General features: G+C 40.5%; 1 protein-coding gene across 1 annotated transcript in view; it reads right to left on the bottom strand.

The window, feature by feature from the left end:
- Positions 1-23,472, bottom strand: part of BRDT (bromodomain testis associated) — an 80,451-nt gene extending 56,979 nt beyond the window's left edge. Inside the window, exons 1-5 of the mRNA XM_021717687.1 lie at positions 23,432-23,472; positions 23,153-23,209; positions 4,846-4,985; positions 3,295-3,432; positions 675-789 (exon numbers count right to left, since the gene is read on the bottom strand). Of these exons, the coding sequence (XP_021573362.1) occupies positions 675-789; positions 3,295-3,405 (226 nt within the window). The 5' untranslated portion in view covers positions 3,406-3,432; positions 4,846-4,985; positions 23,153-23,209; positions 23,432-23,472. The remainder of the gene's footprint in view (positions 1-674; positions 790-3,294; positions 3,433-4,845; positions 4,986-23,152; positions 23,210-23,431) is intronic.
- Between the last annotated feature and the right edge of the window lie 315 nt (positions 23,473-23,787).

The following is a 23,787-nucleotide window of genomic DNA, read 5'->3' as shown; positions in this document are numbered from 1 at the left end:
ATGATTTCCTCTAAAGATTTTTGTGAGCGAGTTAAGAAAAAATTAGAGAAGAAAAAGAATCTTCAAACCAAAACGTTAACATTTCATTCTCAGCTATGGGAGTGCTTTCAGTACAGAGCACACTGGCAACTCGGGCCTTCTTACCGGTTTAGCACAATACAAAATCCCCAGAAAATACTAATAACTGCTATGGTTTACGTTTCCCCACTATGTGAATGGCACTGTGCCATGGGAAACTTGGCTTCAAGGCCATAATCAATGCAGTCCTCCCCACTGCTGCATGATACCCGTCCCTGTGATCAAGACTTAGCAGATCAATTACATGGACATTTTTGAACTGGGCATGGTGGCGTGCATCTGTAGTCACAGCTACTTGGGAGGCTGAGGTGGGAGGATCATTTGAGTCCAGGAGGTCAATTGAGGTTGTTGTGAGCTGCGATCATGTCATTGCACGTCAGCCTGGGCAACACAGTGAGACCTTGACTCAAAGAAAAAAAGGATTTCTAAATGGACACTTTGTACCAAAAGAAAAGAATGCAGGACTTCTGGATGTCTGTCTCCTTTGAGGGATTTTATATTTCACGCTAGTCATTACACACTTGCACACCACGTGCACGCACAGGATGCAGAGAATGAGGGAGAGACAGCATAAAACTGCTCACCTCCTGGCTTACCTTTCTTTATTCTTTCCTTACCACCAACAACTTGCTCTTCTTGTGGCATCTGAGATAATTTCTGCATAAACAACTTCTCTAGAGCTTGTGCCATAAGAACAATGTCATCCCCAGGCTACAAAATATATTAAATATGCCATAAAGATATACACAGTATGATCGCTGCGCCAAATTTTTAAAATTCAGGTTACTTTATTGAAGGCAGTAACACAGTACTCATAGACAGTATTCCTCTCTTCTATATCAAGTTTAGAAAATAGTGAAGCAACTCAAGTTTTAAATTCTAGCATCCTATCCTTTCACCTGCTACAAAGGACCAGACCAGAATGCCTTTCTGAGCACTATAGAATTATAATCCAGTCAACCAATTCAACTAATATAAAAAAGTTAGAAATTAAAATTTCAACCTCATAAATAGGTTAAAACAAAACTTTTTTGGGGGATCAGGGGTGAACAGGGTCTCGCTCTGCCACCCAGGCTAGAGTACAGTGGCATAATCGTAGCTCACTGCAGCCTTGAACTCTTGGGCTCAAAGATCCTCCCACCTCAGCCTCCTGAGTAGCTGGGACCACAGGCACACACCACTGAGCCTGGCTTATTTTTTTTTTTTTTTTGCTTTTGTAGCAACAAGGGCTCACTTTGTTGCCCAGGCTGGTCTTGAACTCCTGGGCTCAAGTAATCCTCCTGCCTTGGCCTCCCAAAGTGATGGGATGCTAGGCGTGAGCCACCTTGCCTGGCTGGTTAAGACAAAATGTATTCATGGTTTGACTTAAAGTGATTTAGTTGTGTTTTTTTTTTTGAGTCGGAGTCTCACTCCGTCGCCCAGACTGGAGTGCAGTAGCCGCTCCCGGCCACCGCAGCCTCGCCTGCTGGGCTCCGGCGATCCTTCCACCTCAGCTTTCCAAGTAGCTGGAACTACAGGCGCGCGCTACCACGTCCGGCTAATTTTTGATTTATTGTAGAGATGAGGTCTCGCCAAATTGCCCAGGCGGGTCTTGAACCCACGGGCTCAGGTAATCCACTCACCTCAGCCTCCCAAAGGCGCAGGATTACAGGCTGAGCCACCGAGCCCGGCTAGTGATTTAGTTTTTAATTAACTAATTAATAAAATGATACTGTAGCCACCGTGGCTGGTTTATTTTTTAATTTTTTGTAGAGACTAGTCTCACTATGTTGCCTAGGCTAGTCTCAAATTCCTGATCCTCCCTCCTCAGCCTCCCAAGTAGCTGGGTCTACAGACATGTGCCATCATACCTGATTCCAAGTGAATTTTTTTTTTAAATGGTATAAATGGTAAGACTTCCATAGTAGGTGGTTAAGATATAAAAATTGAGTCAGTGCTAGAGTGTCCAGCCTGGGCAATATACCGATATCCAGTCTCTTAAAAAAAAAAAATCACACTGACTAATAGTTGTAAATTTTTTAAACACATAAGGTTTAATTTTTTTAAACACACAAAGTTACCTTCTGAATCAAATCAAAATATTGATTACATTTCAGTGTCACTACCGATTTTAAATAAACTAAATGCCAAATACTTAGATGCCTTATACTTAAATGGGACATAGGCTTTAAAGTATTTACATACCTTAGAACAGCTTGAAAAGGATACAGTACTAGAGGAAATAGAAATACTATATAGAGGAAAACCAAATACAGATATCCAATTTTATGAGGGAGAGCAAACGTGAAGATTAAGTTCAAAATGTCTACATATATCATACAGGCTAATGTATTAACACATATGCAACTACTACTACAGGACAGAAAAAGAATGTATCTGATCTTTAAATCAGCTTGTGAAGTTTAGAAGCATATAATTTGGGACAACCCTTTGGGATCTCTCCTGCTGCTGGGAGCTATGCTGTCTTCCTAATAAATTCCTACTTTCTCAAAAAAAAAAAAGTATACAATTTATTTGGCTAATTAGGTGATGGCCAGGCCTATACTGTGAACACTTAACCATAATTTATAAGTAAAATGATAGGAATGCAGTAGAGAACACTCTGAAACATTTTACTCACAGAAGCTAGTTGCCAGAAATCAGTATTGGCATTTCACTTTTGTTAAAACATAATAAGCCACTACAGCTACACAGGCAAAAATAGTATGGCAAATAGATTGAACAAATATTGACACATGGAAATTATAAAATCCAGTAGAAAAACATTATCCTTAAAAATATGTAAAAAGCTGGGTTTGGTGGCTCAGCCTGTAATCCCACACCTTGGGAGGCTGAGGTGAGTGGATCACCTGAGCCCGTGGGTTCGAGACCCACCTGGGCAACTTGGTGAGACCTCGTCTCTACAATAAATTAAAAAAAAAAAACTAGCTGGGTGTGATACTGCGCGCCTGTAGTTCCAGCTCCTTGGAAGGCTGAGGTGGAAGGATTGCCGGAGCCCAGCAGGTCAAGGCTGCAGGGAGCGGCCACTGCACTCCAGTCTGGGCGACAGAGTGAGACTCCAACTCAAAAAAAAAAAAAAAAAAAAAAAACCAGAAAAGAAAAAAAGATGTAAAATATCCCAAAGACTTGAAATCTGAAATAAGCACATGATTTAATACATATCTCTTCCATATGTAATAGCAATGAATTAGCAAGTGTAACATAAGGCTTACATACCTTGTTGTATAAATAACAATTTGAGAACATTGTATTAAAGTCTTCTATACATTCTGAAGCCTCCACATAATACTTATTCTCCAAGCGCTTCTTAATTGTATTTAAATCCATTGGGTTTTTAATAATGGTGTAGTAATCCTATTGTTTTGGAGAAATTCTAAATGTTAGTAAGAATGAATACACTACAACTATTGGAGCATAAAGAAATTTAAATAACTATACACCTGTAACTAGAGAGAGCAACTTTAAAAAGCCATATTCTAAAAACCATAACTTTTAGTAACAAAAAATAATGCTGAGTGCTGTGGCATTATTTTTCAGAGAGAAAAAAAAAAAAAACCAACAAAGGTAAGAATGTAAGAGCAGAATTATTCTGGGACATAAAAAATAAGGGACATTAGGAAAAACAAGCTAGAAGCACTTTAGGGTATCTATCTGAAAGGTCCAGAGTAAAATCCTACCTTTGTGGTTTGCTAGCTAGCTGTACTACTAATTACTTAACCATTCCGTTATTGAGTGGCTAAAAATTCCTAATATAAGACCTAAAATTGTCAGGCACAGTGGCTCATGCCCGTAAGTCCAACACTTTGGCAGGCTGAGGTGGAAGAAATGCCTGAGCCCAGGAATTCGAGACCAGCCTGGGCAGCATAGCGAGACCTTGTCTCTTAAAAAAAATAAAAAAATAAAATTAAAAATTAAAAAAAGATCTAAAACTGAATTCTGTATGTGATGCAAGTAAATCTGCCAGAAGTTCAAGAGAGACTTCATGGAGATACATTCACAATAACCCTGCATCAAAAGGTCATGTGATAAATGCTATAATGGGAAAACATGTATTATAATTTATTATAAACTATTAAAATAAGAATGTAGGCCATTGCCTTGCTAGGCTCTGGTGTGGCCATGTGCTCTTTGAACTACGGCTCTCACCATGCTTCCTGGCTTTGGCCCCATCCCCCTCCTAGGGGAGGTGACTCTTCTCTTTCTCTCTCATTTACTTTTAAATAAACTATTTGTTCCGCATGGTAGTTTAAGCCTATAATCTCAGCACTTTGGGAGGGTAAGGTGAGAGGATTGCCTGACCCTGCAGGTTCGAGACCAGCCTGAACAACACAGTGAGACCTCGTCTCTACAATAAATCAAAAAATTAGCCAGGTGCTGTAGCACGTGCCTGTAGTTCTGGCTACTTGGAAAGCTGAGGCGGAAGGATCGCCAGAGCCCAGCAGGTCAAGGCTGAGGTGGCCAGGAGCATGCCACTGCACTCCAACCTGTGTAACAGAGTAAGACCCCAACTCAAAAACATAAATAAATGAAATATATTTAAATAAATAAATAAACTATATTTTTAATCTAAAAAGAAAAGAATGTCAATGCTCATAAAAATAAGCTTTGTTTCTTGGGGAAAAAATACTCATTGGGATATTCTTCAGTGTCACTAAATAAATCAGGTGTTTCTTGTTTTTTAAGTTTTATAATGTTAAAGATGAGTTTATTTCTTACAGAAATTTACAAGATTTTTTTTAAACTAACAAAATTATAAGACATACTCACAGGCAAATTTAGTTTCACGGCATCCACAGGATGTTGAAAAGGCCATGAAAAACTATGCTTCCATAAAGTCTTTAGGACAACTCTTTGTAAGTACTGCAGTTGATTTGTCAATCGCCCATTTTTCTGAGTATTGATGTACTCTGGTGGAGGAGGGTTAACAATGGCCATTTGTCGACTTGGCAGAGACATTCTTAACTGCTTCAAATCCTGATATTCTAATGTTGTCTACAAGTACATGTCCTGAAATAGAAAAAACATAGTACCTTAAAAGCACTTGAACATAAATTCTATAGGTGCTTAAGAGGGTTATTAAAGAGAAGCAGACATGGTCTTTTAAAGCTCATCATGATTAAGATAGAAAAAAAGCTAAATGGCAAATGAATCCACTTTTCAACAAATACAAACCTTTTTCTATACAAGTAGTAAAAGTTGTTTCATTATATATGGCTTAGTCTTGGATAGTTTAAATTATTTCAACGTTTTAGTCTTTCCTTCTGCCTTTCAAAAATTCAAATTGAGGTTTTAGCAGGAAAAGCCTATAAATTCCTGGTAAAGAGAAATGAACAGGAAATGTTAAAGCTATTATTACATGGGTATTCTATAATCATTAATTCGAAGGGAGAAAAGCAAAGTTAAAGAGTTTTCTGGCTAACTTGAGTAAAGTGATTTATTTAAGACCCAATTTAATAGAAAGAAAAATGCCAAGTGTTAAAATGTTACTCTTGGGTGGCCCAGTGACTCACACCTGTAATCCCAGCACTTTGGGAGGCCAAGGTGGGAGGATTTCCTGAGTACAGGAGTTTGAGGCCAGCCTGGGCAACATAGCGAGACATTGCCTCTATAAAAAAAATTTAAAAGTTAGCTGGTATGGTGGTATGCACCTGTAGTCTCAGCTACTAGGAAGGCTGAGTTCAAGGACACGGTGGGCTGTGATCATGCCACCATACACCAACCTGGGAAACAGAGTGAGATCACGAATCAAAAAAATTTTTCAAATGCTACTCTCTGGCACATGTTGTTACATCTAAAATAATATACTTTTAAATTTCATGGGTATTTCAGAAAGACGATATCTAATATTCCCAGGCAGCATTATTACTTTAAGGACAAAAGAGCAAATGTACAATTACCAATCTGTACACAACATGTCAAGTACATCAGTGAAACGAAAGTATGATTATCAAATAAGTTGTCCAATTTTAGAGATCTATCTCTGTTTTGCATCAAAGCAGTGTTAGTTTTCAATTCTTGTTTTATATTAATCATTTGTGGATCTTTAATAATTACGGTAAAATTCATATCAAAATTTATGCTCGTAACCATTTTTAAGTGTATAGTTCAGTACGGTTAAGTATATTTATATTTTATGTGAAACCAATCTCTAGAACTTTTTCAACCTGCAAAACTGAAACTCAGCTACACCCCATTAAACACCAACTCATTCTTCCCATACTGCACCCCCAGTACCTGGCAGTCATCATCCTGTTCACTGTTTCTATGAATTTGACTACACTAGATACTTCATTTGTTGTGTTTTGTTTTTTTGAGTCGATGTCTTACTCAGTCGCCCAGGCTGGAATGCAGTGGCATGCTCATGGCCACTGCAGCCTCGACTTGCTGGGCTCAGGCGATTCTTCTGTCTCAGACTTCCAAGTAGCTGGGACTACAGGCATGCACCATGCTCGGCTAATTTTTTTGATTTATTGTAGAGACGAGGTCTTGCTCTATTTCCTAGGCTGGTCCTGAATTCCTGGGCTCAGGCAATCCTCTTGCTTCTGCCTCCCAAAGTGCGGGGATTACTGGCCTGAACCACTGCACTTATATTACTTGGCTTTAAATACTTCATAAGTGACTAATCATAGTATTTGTCTTTTTTGTGACTGGCTATTATTTCACTTAGTGCAAAGTCCTTGAGTTTCATCCATGCCATACATAGCATGCATCAAAATTTTCTTCCCTTTTTTTTGAGTTGGAGTATCACTCTGTCGCCCAGACTGGAGTGTAGTGGCCGCTCCCGGCCACTGCAGCCTTGACCTGCTGGGCTCCGGCGATCCTTCCGCCTCAGCCTTCTGAGTAGCCGGAATTACAGGCACTCACTACCATGCCCGGCTGATTTTTTTATTTTATTGTAGAGATGAGGTCTCGCCAAGTTGCCCAGGCGGGTCTCGAACCCGCGGGCTCAGGCAATCCACTCACCTCGGCCTCCCAAAGCGCGGGATTACAGGCAGGCTAAGCCACAGAGCCAGCTATTTTCCTTCCTTTTTAAGGCTGAATAATATTCCATTGTGTGTGTGTGTGTGTGTGTGTGTGTGTGTGTGTGTGTGTATCACACTTTGTTTATACATTCATTCACTGATGTCATTTGGGTTACTCTCATGTCTTGGCCATCATAGTGCCATTACGAGCATAGGCTTACAAATATCTTGAGACCCTGTTTTCAATTCTCTTGGGTATATATACCCAGAAGTTCAGAAGCAGAATGGCTAGATCACATGGCAACTGTATTTCTGACAGGTTGAGGAACCCGTTCTGTTTAGCTATTCCACATTGCCACTAACAGTGTCCAAGCATTCCAGTTTCTCCACATCCTTGTTAATGGTTATTTTCTGTGTTGGTTTTTTAATAGTAGCCATCTTAATAGATATGAGGTGCTGTGGATCTTTTTAAAAATACCAATGCTCACGCCCCAACCTTTGGAGATAGGGTTAGGAATCAGTTCTGTTTGTTTTTCTCAAAATTCCTTGGTGCTTCTCATGTACAGCCAAGATTGGGTACCATGACATTAAAATGAATTAATTTGGAGGTGGTTCTCAATTCTATAATTTACTGCCCTTCATGATTTTGCTTTTTTCATATTATACATATATGAAATAGAACACTTAACAGAAGTCACTAGCCAGGTGTGGTGGCTCAAGCCTGTAATGCCAGCACTCTGAGAGGCTGAGGCAAGAGGAATGCCTGAGTCCAGGGGTTCGAAACTAGCTTGGGCAACTTATTGAGACCTCGTCTTTATAATAATTAAAAAAAAATTAGCCGGGTGTGGTGGCACATGCCTGTAGTTCCAGCTACTTGGAAGGCTGAAGTGGAAGGATCACCTGAGCCCAGCAGGTCCAGGTTGTGGTGGTAGTTAGCATGTCACTGTACTCCAGCCTGGGTGACAGAGTGAGACTCCAACTCAAAAAACAAAATAAAACAAAGCAGAAGTCATTAAGAACAAAGGTGAAAAAAAGGAATAAATGAAGACAAAAAAAGAAAAAGAGAAAACAAAAAAAGAACAAAGGTAGAGCTGTTCTAGGGTGTAACAACTAAGTAGGCTTTTATTCTGGCTATGCAATTTTTAAAGTTAGCCTCGTTTTGGAGTATCTCTAATCACTACACTCTCCCTCATCCACACAAGCTAATCACAACCCTGACTTTTATCACCATAGATCAAGTTGTGACCATTTCTGAACTTTACATATAGCATTATTTGCTATGCATTATATTTTATCTGACTTTTTTTTTCTTTTGCAACATGGTCTCACTCTGTCATCCTGGCTGGAGTATAGCATGGTGATTCTGGCTCACTGCAGTCTTGACCTCCTGGACTCAAGTGATCCTTCCCCCTCAGCCTCCTGAGTAGCTGGGACTACAGGCACGTACCACCACACCTGGCTAATTATTTTTTGATTTTTTTTGTAGAGACAAAGTCTCACTATGCTACCCAGGCTTCATCTGACTTATTTTTCTCAATATTATGTTTGTACGACTTAACCATGTTATTCCCTACAGAGTCTGCCAATTTTCATTGCTGACTAGTATAGTATTCTGCAGAATCATACCATAATGTATCCTTCCCTCTTGGGACTCGGGGGTTGCTTCCTGCTTTTGACTATGACAAACAATGCTGCCGTGCTTGTAGCGAGTGTAAGCAGGCAATTACGTGGCCTTGAAACCATGTTCAAGCCAGGAGTGAAGTCACTGGGTCACGTGCATAAGTTCAACTTTAGCAGACACTGCCCAAGTTTTCAAAATGTGCCAACTTACACATATGACAGCAGTCTGAAAATGTGTTACCTCATATCCATGAGCATATTTGGTATTCCAGTGTCTTCCATTTCGGCCATTCTGACAGGTGTGTAATGAGATATCACTGTGACTTTAATTTGCATTTCACTGATGTTCCATGATGCAGAATACCCTTTATGTGATTCCTGGGCATGCAGACATTTTGTCAAGCACCTGTTGAAGTGTCCTACCCATTTTTCGACTGGACTAGATGCCATTTTCTTATTGATTTGTAATAGTTCCTCATGTATTCTAAATATAAAATCCTTGTTATCATGCGTGCTGTAAATATCTTCTCCTACGCTGTTGCTTACATATTCAGTCTCTTAATGGTGTCTTTAGATGATCTTTATTGTTAGTAAACTATATTCATGTACTTGTAACAGTCTCAAAGTGAAGAGAAATCTCTGAATAACGTTAAATTCACTTTTTTGTTTCTGAGTGTTAGCTACAAAATTAAAATGCTTAAAGTGTTGGTGAGTAGGAGTTCTAGAAAACCCGCTTTTATAGTCCTTATGTATAAAACAATTTTTTAAAAAGGGAATATTGCATATAGGTTTTTTTTTTTTTTTAAAGTTGGAGTCTCACTCTGTCACCCATACTGGAGTGCAGTGCCCGCTCCGGGTCACGCAGCCTCGACTTGCTGGGCTTCGGTGATCCTTCTACCTCAGCCTTCCAAGTAGCTGGAACTACAGGTGCGCACAACCATGCCCGGCTAATTTTTGATTTATTGTAGAGATGAGGTCTCGCCAAGTTGTCCAGGCGGGTCTCGAACCCACGGGCTCAGGCAATCCACTCACCTCGGCCTCCCAAAGCATGGGATTACCAGCTGAGCCACTGAGCCCGGCTGCATATAGGTTTTAAACTTCTCTTTGAAAAAAACTTTCTACATCCATCTCCTTAATTTAAAACTGTGTTACTCAATATGGTAGCCATATGTGGTAAATATCATTTGAAATTCAAGCCAGGCGCAGTGGCTAATGCCTGCAATCCCACAGCTCCGAAAGCTGATGTGGGAAGATTGCCTGAGGCCACAAGTTCAAGACCAGCCTGGGAAATAAGACCTTGTCTCTAAAAGTATAAATAAAACTGGTCAGGTATGGTGGTGTATGCCTATAGTCCCGGCTACTAAGGATACTGAGGCAGGATGTTCACTTGGGCCCAGAGTTTGAGGCTATAGTGAGCTATGATCACACCACTGCACTCCAGCCTGTGAGAGAGTTAAGACCCTGTGTCTTTACAAAGAAAAAAAGAAAAGAAATATTAAATAGCACTAGCCATTTCTAAAAACTCAATAGCTAACTACCTGATCCTAAAGGCTACCAACTGAACCGTGCAGATAGATAACATTTCTGTTATTGCAGGAGATGGTACCCTCTGGTACTGTGCCCACCACTGACTGTCAATGTTCCTGCCCGTGTGTTTTCAACTTGTCTTCTGCAGGGCTTTCACACCCTTCCCACTGCCTGTACCACACCCTTTCCTCTCATGGATTTCTATTGTATTTGTCCTTTTACTTAACATTCCCTTATGCCTGTTGTCCCTATCTTTTAGCCTAACCCCCAAGCCTGAGTAAACCCCTTAAATGGACTTTCACCGTTGCTTAGAAACCTGGCTTCACCAAGACACACATAATACATTACCAATTATGAACAGCCTTTGCCAAGCCTTTTCCACTCCACAACGCTCAACTCCACTACTGCCATTTGCAGAGGATCTCACCTCTTAGTTTACAAGAGAAATGCTTGAAAAATGCATTTCCCTTAGCTCCATTTATTTCTCATTCTATTTCCACTTATTTCATAAGTGCTTTGCCTCTTTTCCAAAAAAACTTCTTTCACTTTTCCCATAATCCTGTCATTTCATTAATTATTCCCTTATCTCCACTGGTGTATGTTTCTTCTTTTATTAGGCTGAAGAAGGCCTTCCTCTCTTTAACGATCACCTAACAATCACAACTTCTATCCAACACAGTACTGAAAGTCCTAGCCAGAGGAATTATGTATGAAAAAGACAGAAAAGGTATCCAAATTGAAAAGGAAGAAGTTAATTTATCACTGCAGATGACATGATCTAATATACAGAAAACCCTAAAGATTTCCAAAAAATGTTACAACTTATTAGTTGAATTTAGTAAAGCTGTAGGACATAAAAAATCAACAAAGATCAACTGCATTTCTATACATTAAAAACATACTATTCAAATAGGAAATTAAGAAAATGATCCCATTTATAATAGCATCAAAAAAGTATTCTTAGGAATGAACTTAACCAAGGAGGCTATTAACTTAAGTTTAACCTAAAGAAGCTTCCTTACATATTTTAGCTTTGACCTAGAGGCTTCTCTGAATCTTTCACATACTGAACTATAATCTAACTGGATGTGTAAACAGACTACCCCACTATTGTGTCAATCACCAAGTCTCAGCAAATTAAAGGTGGCCAATGATTCAAACCAGGCTAAACCAGCAACTCGATCACACTTTTTCACAAAATAGTGAAAAACGAATCACTTCATATTAAATAGTAATGTTGGAACCAATAATTTTATTGTGATGATATTTAGCTTACAATGGAATTTTGAGCATTAAGGAACTTATATATGACAAAAAAAACAAAATTTTATTTCTTCTATTTTTTCAACATGTGGTAATGTGTGAAACAGTCATCGACATGCACTGCAGGTTCATTGATACATGGTGTGCAATAGTAATTTGTTGGATGTCTTCCACCTGGAGTTTTTCTATTTGAGCAGACAATGCAGTCTTGTTTTCTTTCTCCCACATTAATAATATGTGATTTATTGTTTAGGCTGTTGTTCGAAGATGTGGAAGGACATATTCATGATTCCTGAAAAGCACTTCTCAACTGAGCCATCAGAAGCTTGACAAATATCAAATGGGACACAGGTTTTCTTTTTTTGATACTCAGTACAGTATATGGGAGTTAATAATGCATATTTCTAGTTCCTAGAAGACTAATTTCCTCTACCATTTAAAAAAATTTCACACACACACATACATACACACACACAAATATAGAAGCATATTAATCCACACGATCCACATTGCTCATATTTGCAATATAATTTAGAATCATTTCAGGTTTTTGAATGATATACTTCCACCACGTAATATCCTTGTGGTAGATTTCATTCCTGCATGATTCCAAGTGCTGAGAATTGTAATGGTTCTTTTGTCCTTCCACACAAGGATAAGATTATTTTTCCTATATGCCAAGGATCTCCAACCCCCAGGTCACGAACAGGTAACAGTCAGTAGCCTATTAGGAACCGAGCCACACAGCAGGAGGTGAGCGGAGGGTGAGCAGAGCTCCAAATTCTGTCAGATCAGTGGTGGCATTAGATTCTCACAGATGTGTGGATCCTATGAACTGCGCATGTGAGGGATCCAGGTTGCGCATTCCTTATAAGACTCTAATGTGTAATGATCTAAAGTGGTGATTAGTAGAAATGTTTGATTGTACATCCTTCTCTGCCTTGCCCCCATGGTCTGTGGAAAAATTGTCTTCCATAAAACTGGTCCCTGATGCCAAAAAAGTTATGGGCCCCTGTCACACACTACTGGTTTTTTTGTTAAAAATTTTGGCTTTTTGATTTGTGCTGGTATTCCCTTTGGGTTGACCTGGTTATACCAGTAAGATGACATTGAATCTTTAGTAGCTCTTCTGCTAAGACAACACTAGTGTAATGTCTGTCAGTAAACATGCAGTATTCTGCTGCATTGGGAACTTTTTCCAACAATTTTTTATACAAATGTAATGGAATTCTGGTGCTTACTAGATTAGGTTGAATGATATCTTCGGATGTTATGCTGCCATAGTAGGGAAGTACTGAAAAAAGATACTCTGTTTTTGAATCAGATAGTGCATAAATACATATATTCCACTTGGTAAGTTTATTTGTACCATATGTTGTAAATGATATTTGTAGGCTGGGTGCAGTGGCTCATGCTTATAATCCCAGCACTTTGGGAGGCCAAGGTGAGAGGACTGCCTGAGCCCACGGATTTGAGACCAACCTGGGCAACTTGGTGAGACCTCATCTCTACAATACATCAAGAAAAATAAGCCGGACAAGGTGGTACATGCCTGTAGTTCCAACTTCTTGGAAGGCTGAGGCGGAAGGATTGCCTGAGCCAAGCAGGTCAAGGCTGCGGTGGCTGTGAGCATGCCACGGCACTCCAGCCTGGGTGACAGAATGAGACTCTGACTCAAAAAAATAAATAAATAAAAATATTTACCCTTTAAATTGAATAGTTTTGTCAATACAAACTGCCTGATCTGGTATGAAATATTTAAAAATTTTTGAATTGATGTATTCCAAATAATTATTGGCCTTTTGAAATACAAATTCTGATCATCCTATGACTCAATGCAGGTGTCTTCAAATGAAGCTTCCAGAAGATTTGCATAAACCTTTCTCTACTGAAGGTTTCTGAAGAGTATTTTACTATTGAAAGCAGTTGACCAGTTCTCTTGCAAATTTTCAGGATAACTGCAATAAAAACTAAAAGTTCCCATCGGTCAGTATCATACCAAATTGATTTGTGTGATAGCTGCCTTTCCCTTTTCTTCATTCATGGAACAATTTGTTTGTTTGATTATATTATCCATTAATTCATTTGTAAAATACAGAATAAAATAGTCCATCGGTTCTCTTGTATTACTTGCTATTTGTGGTCCTGTTGTTTGAGGATGTACAACAAAATTTATGCTCACTGGAGGATCATCTTTTTCTGTTACTTCTTCCCACTCTTCACTTGATAGCTTGTCTTCTACTTCTTCGAAACTACTAACACTTTTATCATGTTCACTTTCTGTTACATTTGCCTGTTTTCTTCTTGGTGGGATATCACTAATGCTACTACTGTTTTCTTCCACATCAATGTTTATTTTTTCTAACTTATCTATATAAAGTCTAAATTTAGTACCGGACACGGTGACTCACACCTGTAATTTCAGCATTTTGGGAGTTGAAGCAAGAGGATTGCTTGAGCCCAAGAGTTCAAGACCAGCCCGGGAGACTTGGCAAGTCTCTACAATAAATTTTTTAAAAATTAGCATGCACCTGAAGTTCCAGCTACTTGGGAGGCTGAGGTAGCAGGATCACCTAAGTCCAGCAGGCCAAGGCTGCCATAACCATGAGAACACCATTGCACTCTAGCCTGGGCAACAAAGTGAGATTTCAACTCAAAAAACAAACAAAAAAACTAACTCATCTTTGCCACTGCTTACATAATAACTCTCACATTTGTCTTTTCATTTGGCCATTGTTCTGCAAACTAAATAAATGGGTAAAAAAATTCTAACTATAAATTACAAAATCATGAGATAAAATTTATCAAAAGAATATTACTTTTCCAATTCTACTTTTCCGACTTAGTGCAGATAGATATATTTGATCTATGCCATTTTGTACTCCAATATGATCTGCCTTCAACTTTAAAAGTCTCTTTCATTTAAGGCTACAGTAACTTGCTTATCTATCTTTTCAAGTTATACCATATGATACAAAGGGTACACCCACAGCCGCCTTTCTTATACAAAGGCTCTTTATTGCTACCTTCTGTTACAAAGAAGTGCAAGCACCACTGTGAAAGCACTCCACATAACTCTGTAACGCCAGCTGACTTTTTTTTACATGTATCTCAGTATATATACCATCTCTTTGTTTTTTCATGCAATTTTAATGAAAAACTTCAAAGAAACATACATTTTTGAAAAATCTGAGCTGCCATAAGTTTGTCCTGTATAATCACCAGCAATCTCTTTATGTACCCTGAGAAGGGACATCCGAATGGTCTGCTAGATTTATGAGGGAAAGAGAAAGGGAAAATGGGCAAAAGACCTGAACAGACATTTCCCCAAAGACACACAAATGGCCAATGGATATATGAAAGAGTGCTTATGAAAGGATGTTATCAAGAAATGCAACTCAAAACAATGGGCTATCACCTCACACCTTTTGGGATGGTTATTAGTAAAAAGATAAGAGATAACAAGTATGTGGAGAAAAGAGAAGCCTTCAACACTGCTGGTAGGAATGTAAATTAGTATAGTAATTATAGAAAACAGCATGGAGCTTCTCAAAAATTAAAACCAAATACCATATGATTCAGTAATCATATTTCTGAGGCAGAGGCAAGAGGATTGCCCGGCCCAGGAATTCGAGCCCAGCCTTGGCAAGATTTGGCCTCTGCAATAAATCAAAAATTAACCAGGTGTGGTGGCGTATGCCTGTAGTTCCAGTTACTTGGAAGGCGGAGGTAGAAGGATCACCTGAGCCCAGCAGGTTGAGGTTGTGGTGGCTGTGAGCATGCCACTGCACTCCAGCCTGAACAACAGAGTGAGATCCTGACTCAAAAAACAAAAAATCATATTTCTGGGTATAGGCCCAAAGGAAATGAAATCAATATGTCAAAGATACCAGGGGTGCTAACAAAAAAACATATGCACATGTTAAGAGATGTGATCTACGGTAAACATTACTTTTTTGAAGTTGAATTGAATTACAGTAGCAATGTGTAGTATATTAGCTGAAAAGATGGCATTAATCTTTTGTTATTGCCATATATTGAGTATTACAATTTGAATACAATCTTCCTTTCTTAAAATGTGTATGCATTTTTTGGCACCCTCTGTATTGGCACCCCCCCCCATTCATTTGTGGCATTATTCACAATAGCCACGATACATTAACAGCCAGAGTATCCACCAACAGATGAATTGGATACATGTGTCACACACACAATGGCATGTTCAATTCAACCATTAAAAAACTGAAATTCTGCCACTTATGACAATATGAATGAATTTGAAGTACATCATGCTAAATGAAATAGGCCAGACACAGAAAGACAAATACTGGACGATCTTGCTTATATGTAGAATGTAAGACAGTTGAATACACAGAAACAGAGAGCAGAACAGTGGTTGCGAGAAGCTGGGCAGGAGAAAGGGGAGATGTTGGTCAAAAAATCAACAAGTTCTGGGGTGCAAGTATACAGCACGGAAGACGTTTATCATGATCCACTTCCAGTTAATGAACAGTAAATATATTTTCTCTTCCTTACAATTTTCCTAACACTTTCTTTCTTTCTTTAGAGACAGGGTCTTGGCTCTGTCACCCAGGCTGGAAAGCAGTGACACTATCATATCTTACTACATGCCACTGCACTCCAGCCTGGACGAGTGAGATCCTGACTCAAAAAAAATCATATTTCTGGGTATAGGCCCAAAGAAAATGAAAATCAGTATGTGGGCTCAAGCAATCTTCCCACCTAAGCCTCCTGAGTAGCTGGAACAGGTATGACCATCACGGGTAACTTAATATTCTGTTATCTCTATCTCACTTGCTTTATTGTAAGAGCACAGTTTATAATACATATAGCACACACAATATGTATTGATTGACTTTATGTATCAGTAAGGTTTCTGGTCAACTGTAGGCTATTAAGTTGGTTTTGAGTAGTCAAAAGTCATATACATATATAGCTGTGAGGGGAGTCAGCAACCCTAATTCCCATATCAACTGTACAGTCTTTGTCAATTAAATATTTTTAAATTAGAAAAAAATCACTGCACAATATATTTTTTGTCATTGTTTTACATTTCTGTCCCAGGCTGATCATCAAGTCTAGAATACATTTAGTTCTTTATTTCAAATTAACTTCTGCTAGTATCTATGCCTACAGACATGTAGGAAATTATTTTTCCTTAAACAAAATTCCTGGCCACTATAAAAAAATCAGCCGGGCATGGTAGCGCATGCCTGTAATTCCAGCTACTTGGAAGACTGAGGTGGAAGGATCGCCGGAGCCCAGCAGGTCGAGGCTGCGGTGGCCGGGAGCGGCCACTGCACTCCAGTCTGGGCAACAGAGTGATTCTCCAACTCAAAAAAAAAAAAAAAAAAAATTCCTGGCCAGGAAGAGTGACACCTGTAATCCCAGCACTTTGGGAGGCTGAGACATGAGGATTACTTGAAGCCAGAAGTTGGAAACCAATCTGGGCAACATAAGCAAGACCCTGTTCCTGTAAAAATATTTTCAAAAGGCCAGGCATGGTGGTTTATGCCTGTGATCTAAGAACTTTGGGAAGCCAAGGCAGGAGGACCACTTAAGGCCAAGAGTTTGAGATCTGATGACCACTTGTGCACCTAATCCTGAATTGTACCCCATATCCTTAAAATAAAAAATAAAAATAAATAAAATTATAAAAGAGTTTGAGACCAGCCCGGGCAACAGAGTGAGACTCCATCTCTACACAATAAAATAAAATAATTAGTTGGGCACAGTAGCATAAGCCTGTAGTCCCAACTACTTCGGAGGGTGAGGCAGGAGGATCCCTCGAGTCCAGGAGTTCAAGGCTGCAGTGAGCCAGGAGCACTGTACTGCACTCCAGCATGGGTGATAGAGTAAGGCACTTTTTTTTTTTTTGAGTTGGGAGTCTCACTCTGTTGTCCAGGCTGGAGTACAGTGGCACGCTCACAGTCACCGTGGCCTTAACTTGCTGGGCTCAGGTGATCCTCCTGCCTCAGTATTCCAAGTAGCTGGAACTACAGGTGTGCACTACCACACCAGGCTTATTTTTTGATTTGTTGAAGAGACAGGGTCTCACCAAGTTGCCCAGGCTGGTCTCGAACCCCTGAGCTCAGGCAATCCTTTCACCTTGGCTTCCCAAAGTGCTGGGATTACAGGCTTGAGACATTGCAACTGGCCAGAGTAAGACTCTTAAAACAAAAAAAACCATCCCACACAAAAACTTACACAAGGATGTTTATAGCAGTTTTATTCATAATGCCCAAACTTGGAAGCCACCAAGATGTCCTTCAGTAAGTGAAAAGGTAAATAAACCACAGTATAATCATGTAACAAAATATTTAGTGCTGAAAAGAAATGAGCTATCAGGTCCTGAAAAAACAGGAAAACTGGCATGCCTATTTCGAAGTGAAAAAAGCAAATCTGAAAAGGCTACAAGGTATAAGACATTCTTGAAACAGACAAAACTATAAGACAGTAGAAAGACCAGATGCTACTAGGGGTTTGGGTAGGAGTGAATAGACAGAGCAAAGGACTCCATTCTGTCTGATACTATAAATGTGGATACATCTGCCAAAACCCACAAATGTGCAATACCAAGAGAAACCACAGCATAATGGATTATGCACACTACAGACTCTGGATGATGGCGACACGTCACTGTAGGTTCTCAGATTGTAACAATGCTCCATTCTGGTGCTGGACGTTGGCAGAGGGGCCGTCCCTGTGTAGGAACAGGGGTAGGTGAGAAGTATGTACTTCCTGCCTAATTTTGCTGTGAATCCCAAATGAAGTCTATTTGAAAAAAATTTTGCTCTATGCTTGACTGCAAATATAAAATATTTGCTCTCCCACAAATACCAATACTTTGAAACATTCAAAATCCTCAAGGGTCTTCCCTCAGTTATCTTCCTAGACCTCTCTATAGTATTCAGCATGGCTAAGTACGTAGTATCTATAAATCATCTATAAAGGCTTTTTGTCAAAAATGTCCAATTGAATGTAATTAAGCATTTAGATTTAAATTTCATTTAGTAGAAAATTCAGAGGCTAGCACTGTGCTAGTCAATATGACAGCCAGTCCCTAGTCACATGTAATTGATACTGGGCAAACACTAGTCAATATTTGATAATCTGATTATCTTCTCAGGAGAGATTGCGCTGCATTCCTTGGCTGAAGGCCCTGGCTTCGCGTATGGAGTGAAGCGTGAAGCTGGCTGTCAAACAAAACAAGGCTAAGAATATTCCCCTTTACCAATTATTCATTTTAATTGCACTAGCCTTACAGTTTAGTGTTGTTTTTGTTTTTTTAAGTTCAGGAGTCTCAAACCATCACCCAGGCTGGACTGCAGTGGCATGCTCACAGCCATTGCATCCTTGACCTACTGGGCTCAGGTGAGCCTTCCGCCTCAGCCTTCCAAGTAGCTGGAACTACAGGCGTGCGTCACCACATCTGGTTAATTTTTGATTTATTATAGAGATGGGATCACCCCAAGTTGCCCAAGCTGGTCTCAACCTCAGGGCTCAGGTAATCTGCTCACCTCAGTCTACCAAAGTAAAGGAATACAGGTGTGAGCCACTGCACTTGACACTGTTCAGTGTTTTAATCTTGTTTCTTATTTTAAATTTTTTAAAGATGAGTTTATGCAGTCTTTCTTTTATGATACTAGGCAAATTCTTGTGCTAGATAGCTGTCATCTTCACTACTTTATCTAAAGCCTTTGTCTTTATCATTAACCCTTTATCATTAACTCTTATTCTTAATTATTAATAGAAAACAGAAAATGCCATCACAATAGTCCTGCAACAGATCCCAAATGAGATCTTTACCTTATCTTGATATAATGGTGTGTCATAATTAGTTGTGCAGTGTCAGAAGTAATTTGTCCTTAAACAGATTGGTTAATTTAAGGTTTTCTCTAAAATCACTTATATGTCAATATGCTATCTTAAGGAAGGAAAAAAAATACAGAATAACAATTATACTGGCAACTGCTCATAATCTGTGGCCTAAACTGTTCATGTGAAAGTCCACTGTTGTTTCTAACATTTATAGGATGTTGTCATTTTATTGTAATTTCTACTTTAAAACATGTTTTGTCCGTGGATTTATCTCTTAAGAGAGATGTCATGGACAAATGAATTCTAATGTCAATAAGAATTTAATGTTATGCAGTAACACCCATTACAATTGCTCCAAGACAATAAATCATAAATGATTTTGCAAAGTTCTGGTTTACTTTGTTGAAGACAATCACATGATAGCACAGCATCACTGTTAAATCAGTTTATGGTTCCATGAACAAGTTACCCGAAAATCACATCCCTTTTGCCCACTCAATAACTAATAAAATAACCATGGGAATTCTGGAGAAATTCTTAAAGAATGTATCATTTAGGGATTTCTTTTTTTAAAAAGTTTATTTAAATTTAATAGCCACGTGGTATGAAATTGGCATAGAACAAAGTTTCAAAATGTTCCAGCCTTGTCCCCCAGCCAACCAGATCCCCTTTTACTGTTTAGCAATTTCTTGTGTCTCCTTTCAGAAATGGTCTGTTTCTTGCACTTAATTTAGCTTCAAAAATATCTCATGGCAGGACATACATTATTGCCCATTTCTTTTTAATGACTACCTACTACACCGCCATATGTATGGCAACATACGGATACCATGGTTATTTCCAACCTTCTGCTATTATATACAATGTAATAGATATAATTGTATATATATGCCAATACCTATTGCACATATTCCTATTAATAATTCCTGGGTCAATGCCTATTCAAATTTTGCTAGATGTTTAATTGTTCTCCAGGTTATTCCAACCTGCATTTCCATCAACAATGTATGAGTGAAAATTTAATCTTCTAAGAAAAAGATCCTTTGAGATGCTTGTCAATATTTCTTTTTTTTTTTTTTTTTTGAGTTGGAGTCTCACTCCGTCGCCCAGACTGGAGTACAGTGGCAGGTTCCTGGCCACCACAGCCTCGACCAGCTGGGCTCTGGCGATCTTTCCGCCTCAGCCTTCCAAGTAGCCGGAATTACAGGCACACGCTACCATGTCCAGCTATTTTTTTTGATTCATTGTAGAGATGAGGTCTTGCCAAGTTGCCCAGGCGGGTCTAGAACTTGTCTTTGCCTCCCAAAGTCCTGGGATTACAGGCTGAGCCACCGAGCCTGGTCTTGTCATATTTCAAAGTCATTACTGACAATTTCATAGACCAAAGATGTTCTAAAATGCATACATAAGCTAAAAAATGTTTCCAAAATATTTCAAGAATCATAAAGTTCACCTGTAACTGAACAGATGCCAAGGCATGTCAGGAAGAGTCTGATCTTTGGCAAAGGTTTCTTCTTTCAAAAACGTCAGGACCAACCAATTTCTTCAATTTGCCAAGAAAATATTTGCTTAATTCCTCAATGATTACTAACTGCAGTGGTGCAGGTATTAAATTCTATTGCCCTATATGCATACTGGAGTGGCAAAGAATTCAGGTAATTAAAAAATAAAAATATTAAAAACAAAAATTACTTTTAAAAATATGACATATCTTGAGCCCAGAAGGCTCAATTTCAATAAGTACAGATGAATTTTTTGAGGCTCTGAAGAAAGATAGTTTTAAAAATGAATTTCCATCTATTTCAACAAATGGCAGCAAGTTATTCTGTGCGACAGCACTCCTGGTAGAAACTTCAACGGCCTCACACATGCAGAGAAGCAGCACAACACAGAACTCAAGAGCAAAGCAACCGTGCCTGTGATAAGCTTATATACTGATCTAAATCCTACAACACCAAACGAGCCGTCTCCAGTTCAAGGGAGAAAACAGTTTATTTGAAATTAGATCAGGCCAGAGGTAACTGGTACAACATGTATATTCTTGCAATGATTCAATTTGCTCACCCGCTCTTCCCTTCAGCTTAAAGAGGCACCCCTTCCTGTCCAGAACTCTTCTCCCAGGACTTCAGATAACATCCCTCATAAAAGCTCTTCCCTCTCTTCAAGATTTCCAGACTAGCTTCCCTCCACCCAGACTTTCTGAGGTCTCCTTGAAAATTCTTTCCTTCATCCTGTCATCTCCTCATAGCCTCAATCTTCCCTTCTGTTCCTCACACCAGAGCATCCCAGGAAACAACATTGTCTTTACTGCCCACTTCACACTTGGCTGTTCCCCATGATTCCCTTAAAGCTCCCCTTACGTTAAGGTGAATACTCACCATACTGAATTATTATGTCTAGTGGATGCCTTATCTTACCTGACCTCTCAGCATCAACAGCCACTAGACTATTATGACTCTTAAAATTCTCATCTGGTTTCCAGGATACCATTTTCCAAATCTTATCTGTCCATTTATTGAACATGTAAAAAGCACCTACAATGGTGCCAAGCACTGAGCTAGAACTTGGGGCTAGAATCTCTTCACAGACCACTGTTAATAGGCACTAGCTCGATACATACCCATACACGTTCCCCAAGGTTATTCATTTTCCTTTTTTATTTTTGAGTAGGAGTCTCACTCTGTCACCCAGGCTTGAGTGCAGTGGCACTCACAGCCACTGCAGCCTTGGCCTGCTGGACCAAAGAGATCCTTCAGCCTCAGCCTTCTGAGTAGCTGGAAATACAGACGCATACCATCACGCTCAGCTAATTTTTGATTTACTGTAGAGAGGAGGTCTCACCAAGTTGCCCAGGCTGGTCTCAAACCCGCCGGGCTCAGGCAATCCTTTCGCCTCCACCTCCCAAAGTGCTGGGATTACAGGCATGAGTCACCAAGCCCGGCGGTTTTCCGTTTTTGTAAACTCCATCTATACACTCCCCTTATGCCAAACTCTGTCACTTCAAGGTATCAAACACCTCTAAACAAATGACTGCCAGATATCAATTTACATATTCTGGATACTGACTGTGTTCCTAGTCTCCATCTCCCAAACACACTTTTGTTCGGTCATTTATACCATAAATTAATGCAGTAGTGACGTCCTGATTTTTGTTCTGCAACTTGCAGACTACACACTGTTCAGCCTACTGTCCTTCACGATCTACAGACCCCTGTAGAACATGTCCCCTCGGTGGTCTCCCTCGACTCATCTCTTGCTATTCCACCCACCCCAACACCTGTGGGACAATTGTGGTGAGACACCCCTAGTGCCAGCTAGTCAGCAGGCCCAGGCAGGAGGACTGCTTGAGGCCAGGAGTTGAAGGCTGTAGGTGGCCATGACTGCACCTGCAAATAGCCACTGCACCTCAGCCTGGACAACACTAAAAAATACAGCCTGTGTCTTTAAAAAATATATCTTGCAATTCTCCACTGCCCCACCCCACTCTGTGTGCACAACTGCCTTTGAGAAATTCCTCTTTATCTCGGTTTCCCTCATGGTTCTTTAGCCTCACTTCCACTCGTCCCTCAAGACCCAGCGAGTTATTACCTCTGGGGAGAAGCCTCCCGCATTTCCGTCCATCCGCCAAGGCCCTTCCCATGACCCCCAAAGCGTCCCATACCTACCTCCAACCTTAATTCTCAACACCTCCCGGAGATCCTCGGCCTGCCTCAATTCTGCAGCACCCACGAGAGGGTCTAGCAGGTTCCAAGGTCAGCTGATTAGCATACACGAAGCAAGGGCCGCGATGTCCCAGTCCCAAACTCGCAGTATACCCACCCCCCCAAAAAACACGCCAGCTAAATCTAAACGCTCCATACTTTCTCCACCGTTCTGGAAACTACAGTACAAGCAGCAGCGATCCACCAATCCAAGACCTAAGAGGAACTACAAAGACCGTGAGTGTTGCTCGAGACGGGGCGGGGGAGGCGGTTGCACAACGGGACTCCCGCCCCCACCTCCTTCCCAGCCCCCTCTCCCCCCCACCCCGTTGCAGAAAGAAGAGACACTTAGGGGGAAAGAGGGAGGGCGGCCAAAGGCCCGCTGGGGACCAGGAGCCTGCCGTCGGGGAGGCCAGAGGACAGCGACCGGCAGCTCACCTGGGCTGCAGCACGCCCCGGATGGCCTCCCCAACCGCCTGGCCCGTCGCAGGATGCGGATGGGGGAGGGGAGCGGGGGGGGGAAAAAAACGGTCGCTCCCCCCCCCAAGGTGGCACCCGGGGGCCGGCCTAGGGTGACGCGCCCTGGAGAGGATATATTACCTGTTAAGAAAGGGGCCTTCTCTGATCGCCCCATCCAGTTTGCACTCGATGAGCCGGTGCGGGGCAGGAGCTAGCCACCGTCCGTCCGTCGTCGCCAGCTCTCGCCCCAATGGTGGCCGCTAGGCGGCAGCCGCAGGCGCCTTTATAGGAAGACCTGCCGCAGGCAGCCTGCCCATTGGTCCAAGGCCGTCACG

The sequence above is a fragment of the Carlito syrichta genome, unplaced genomic scaffold, assembly GCF_000164805.1.
Source record: "Carlito syrichta isolate Samal-C Ts95f unplaced genomic scaffold, Tarsius_syrichta-2.0.1 Scaffold309922, whole genome shotgun sequence".
Classification (NCBI taxonomy): Eukaryota; Metazoa; Chordata; class Mammalia; order Primates; family Tarsiidae; genus Carlito; species Carlito syrichta.
The sequence above is the reverse complement of the archived record's forward strand: the minus strand, read 5'-3'. Positions and strand labels throughout refer to the sequence as shown.